Source organism: Apium graveolens, chromosome 8 (genome assembly GCF_009905375.1).
Source record: "Apium graveolens cultivar Ventura chromosome 8, ASM990537v1, whole genome shotgun sequence".
NCBI classification, from domain to species: domain Eukaryota; kingdom Viridiplantae; phylum Streptophyta; class Magnoliopsida; order Apiales; family Apiaceae; genus Apium; species Apium graveolens.
In genome coordinates this window covers 251528966-251533170 of record NC_133654.1, presented here as the reverse complement: position 1 = coordinate 251533170, position 4205 = coordinate 251528966, and the positions used below count along the sequence as shown (strand labels likewise).

The following is a 4205-nucleotide window of genomic DNA, read 5'->3' as shown; positions in this document are numbered from 1 at the left end:
TTTAAAGTTTCAGATTCTCTTTACATAATTAAAATTAAATAAAATCTAAATAAACTGAAACTACAATCTTTCTAAAACAACAAAATTTAATTCGAGATAATTAGTTTTTTTTTTGACACAATTCGAGATAATTAGTTTAAGACAATACTTTCATGAAAGTTGTTGAACAGATTTATGTTTTTTAACAAATACCTAAGGTGGAATTACAAATATGTCAATTTTATTTATGGCAGGGGGTAGGATATCGAAAATTAATATAAATTAGAAAGCTGATATTTGCACAATTTATATTTACATTTTACATCCACACACTTTATTTTATTTTAATTAAGATCAAAATATTTTTACTTAATATTAATGTGATTTCATCTCGATTTCAATAAATAGTGTATGTACCAATAAATCTTGCATACGCACTTGTAAGTATAAAGTCAGGTTGTGAATTAATATAGTATAAAGTTTTATATGTGTATATATAATAAAATAGGCAGAGGGACACAGAGAGAGAGAAGCCATGTAGAAAGCCTTGTGTTCAAGTAAAGAAACATTAATTTATTACAAGGACAGGTACCAAGTAGCACACAAGCTGCACATAAACAACATTTGAAGAAGCACACGCAAGTCACAAACATAACACTGCTTCTTGCTGCTTTACCATCTCACTGCTGCTGGTTAGTCAACTTCTTGTTTTCCCCTTTACTTCTATCCATTTCATTTCATTTTTGAGTCATATAATCTTACAACTACTTCATTTGTTTAGCTTCTGTGATTTATGTACATATTTATGTATGATCTCAAGTTCTTGTTTGTATTTAGCAAAAAAAAAAGATCTTGTTTGCATTTTCTTGTTGGTAAGATCTGCTTAGATAGTCTCATCTCACATCCTTTTACTTTCTTGTATGAAATACTATTTGTTTAAGCAATTGTTAGCATAACCCAGATTGGCAATAGTTAAAAAAGAAAAATATATATATTTGCTTTGTTGTGTTTGAATCTAGCCATGAAGTGCAAATGACTTTCTTGTGTCAAGAAAATAAATTGAAAACCATAATTAGTAAATGTACAATATAAAGTTTTGATCTTTAGTTCTATTACTATATGATTCCAGTGGTGAATGATTGTAGCCATTTTTATACTTGTTTTTGATATAATTGGGTTTTTTAGGTGTAGTTATCTGTACTGCAAGAAGCACTCAGTTGAGGTCTTAGAGAAATGTCGAACATAGATATTGTAGGAATCTTGAAGGATCTTCCTAATGATGGTCATTTTCCCAAGACAAAAATTGTTTGTACACTTGGCCCAGCTTCTCGATCTGTAACTATGGTTGAGAAGCTTTTAAGGGCAGGAATGAATGTTGCGAGGTTTAATTTCTCTCATGGGACACATGAGTACCACCAGGAGACCTTGAACAATCTCAGGATCGGAATGCACAACACTGAGATCATGTGCGCCGTGATGCTTGATACCAAGGTAAGGATTTTGTACCCCTGCCCAAATGTAGGAACAATATGATACATTTCCATAAAATCTTCTGTTCGGGTATTTTACCTTTGCTTATTGACGCTCAAAGAAAAGTCCAGGAATGAGGGTATAAATACTCCATTCTGCAGCCAACTAAGAAAAAAAGTTTGCTTCTCTTAAAGAGTGGTCTTAAATTTAATCTGATTGCTATTGATTTTAAATATTGCTATTTAGCATGCCACAAGTGTGGAATAGCTTGTGAAAATTAGAGCTTTGATTTATGTTTTAAGCAATACTGACAAGTTTTACCAGCAAGTTGAAAACTTTCGAGAGTATATTCATTGTCAAAAGGCTGTTTGTGTGAGTTTTGTCATGATTTCTCGTGTAGGGGCCTGAGATTCGAACTGGTTTTCTGCGTGATGAAAAACCTGTTCAACTAAAGGAAGGACAAGAAATCACTATAAGCACTGATTACAGCATAAAGGGTGATGAGAAAACTATCTCCATGAGCTACAAGAAATTGCCAGTGGATCTTAAGCCTGGAAATACTATCTTGTGTGCAGATGGCACCATCACCTTTACTGTGTTGTCATGTGATCCAGCAGCTGGAACAGTTAAATGCCGCTGTGAAAATACTGCTATGCTAGGTGAGAGGAAGAATGTGAATCTTCCTGGAGTTGTGGTGGATCTCCCCACACTCACGGAGAAAGACAAGGAAGATATCATGAATTGGGGTGTTCCCAACAATATCGATATGATTGCTCTCTCTTTTGTTCGCAAGGGTTCAGACCTTGTTAATGTCCGCAAGTTACTTGGACCTCATGCCAAGCATATACAGTTGATGTCAAAGGTATGTATATTCCTTTACTATGTAGATTTGCATTGACATGTTGTTTGTTCTATCGCAAAAAAATAGTATTGTGTTCCTGCTGATGTCTTTCATGGATCCTTTTCTTTTTAGCAACCCACAAGAATAACCCTGAGCTTCTCACATAGATTTAATTATATTAGCTGCATTAAATTTGGATGACATTAGTAAGACTGTATATTTTCCAAGGCAGTACAGCTTATTGTTGCTTGAATTTTTAAGGTTGAGAATCAAGAGGGAGTTATCAACTTTGATGAGATCTTGCGTGAGACTGATTCATTCATGGTTGCACGTGGTGATCTTGGGATGGAAATCCCAGTTGAGAAGATCTTCTTGGCACAGAAAATGATGATATACAAGTGCAATCTTGCTGGCAAGCCTGTAGTAACTGCAACTCAAATGCTTGAATCAATGATTAAGTCACCACGTCCAACTCGTGCTGAGGCTACTGATGTTGCCAATGCAGTCCTAGACGGCACTGATTGTGTAATGCTCAGTGGAGAGAGTGCAGCCGGAGCCTACCCGGAGACTGCTGTAAAAATTATGGCCCGGATTTGTATTGAAGCAGAGTCGTCGTTGGACTACAGGACTATATTCAAAGAAATGATAAGAGCAACTCCACTGCCAATGAGCCCACTGGAGAGTCTTGCATCTTCAGCTGTTCGTACAGCTAATAAATCACATGCAAAACTCATTGTTGTGTTGACTCGTGGTGGCTCTACAGCCAAATTAGTTGCCAAGTACAGGCCAGCAGTTCCAATCCTATCAGTTGTTGTCCCAGAGTTGACAACAGATTCATTTGAATGGAGCTGCAGTGCAGAAACTCCAGCAAGGCAAAGCCTGATACACAGGGGCTTGATTCCCCTTCTTGCAGAAGGATCTTCGAAAGCTACTGACACAGAGTCAACCGATGTGATACTGCAAGCTGCTTTGAAGTCGGCAACAAAAAAAGGACTATGCAAGCCTGGCGATGCTATTGTGGCACTTCATCGTATTGGGTCTGCTTCAGTCATTAAGATATGCGTGGTGTAGTAAACTTGATTCCAGCAACCACAACTATGATTCAGTTAATGATCGTGAATTTGCTATTATTTGATTTGGATTCTTTCCGCTTATATTTAACACTTGTCTCTGGGTTCAATCCTGGATGTAAGCTTATGCAGTTTTTGCTCCGTTTCTAGTCCTTCCAGTCAATGTTGTTGAGCTTGGAGGTTCTAAATCTCCAAGATATGCAGTTGTAATAAAAAAAAAACAAGTTTACTAGCGGTAAAGCCTTCTGTATATTGGTTATGCAAACTCTAAGAAGAATTACGAGAATTCAGAATGTGTAGTATGAGAATTCTGTATATGAAGTTTTGTACTATATTCTTCTGCTAAGCCCTATACAATAATTCTTAAAGCTAAAATTTTAGAAATTTAAAAGTTATAATTTTAAGTTCCTCCGATTATTTTCTGTTCATAAATAACAATTTTTCAGTATTAATTTCCCCCACAAAATTTTACACTCATATTTCTTGCATATTCTCTAATATATATGCATATAAAATTAAGAAAATTATTAACAATCTAACATTACTTTAAAGAATATTATTTGTGCAATTATAAAATAATAGAGTTGAACTTAAATATTTAATAGAGTTGAACTTAAATATTTAATTTATAAAAATTAATTTATTGTGAATAGTAATTGACTCGGTTGACTGAATTAATGAATTGATGAACTGATATCCTGAATGGGATCTGAATGGGATGCATATGCTCTAACAATAATTCTGACTAGTTTTATCTTATCCGCATTCTTGAAGACGGTGTTTGATGCGGGAAAAATAATAAACGAACATTCAGTATATTAAAAAGGATCATTTCTGTGCAAACT

The 4205-nt window shown here is 34.9% G+C and overlaps 1 protein-coding gene across 1 annotated transcript; it reads left to right on the top strand.

Annotated features, from left to right (window-relative positions):
- The first annotated feature begins 483 nt into the window (after positions 1–483).
- LOC141677955 (pyruvate kinase, cytosolic isozyme-like) lies at positions 484–3692 on the top strand. Its single transcript, XM_074484109.1, has 4 exons — positions 484–671; positions 1165–1470; positions 1850–2311; positions 2552–3692. Exons 2-4 carry the CDS (start codon positions 1213–1215, stop codon positions 3359–3361), a joined length of 1530 nt encoding a protein of 509 aa, XP_074340210.1. The 5' UTR covers positions 484–671; positions 1165–1212; the 3' UTR covers positions 3362–3692.
- The last annotated feature ends 513 nt before the right edge of the window (positions 3693–4205 follow it).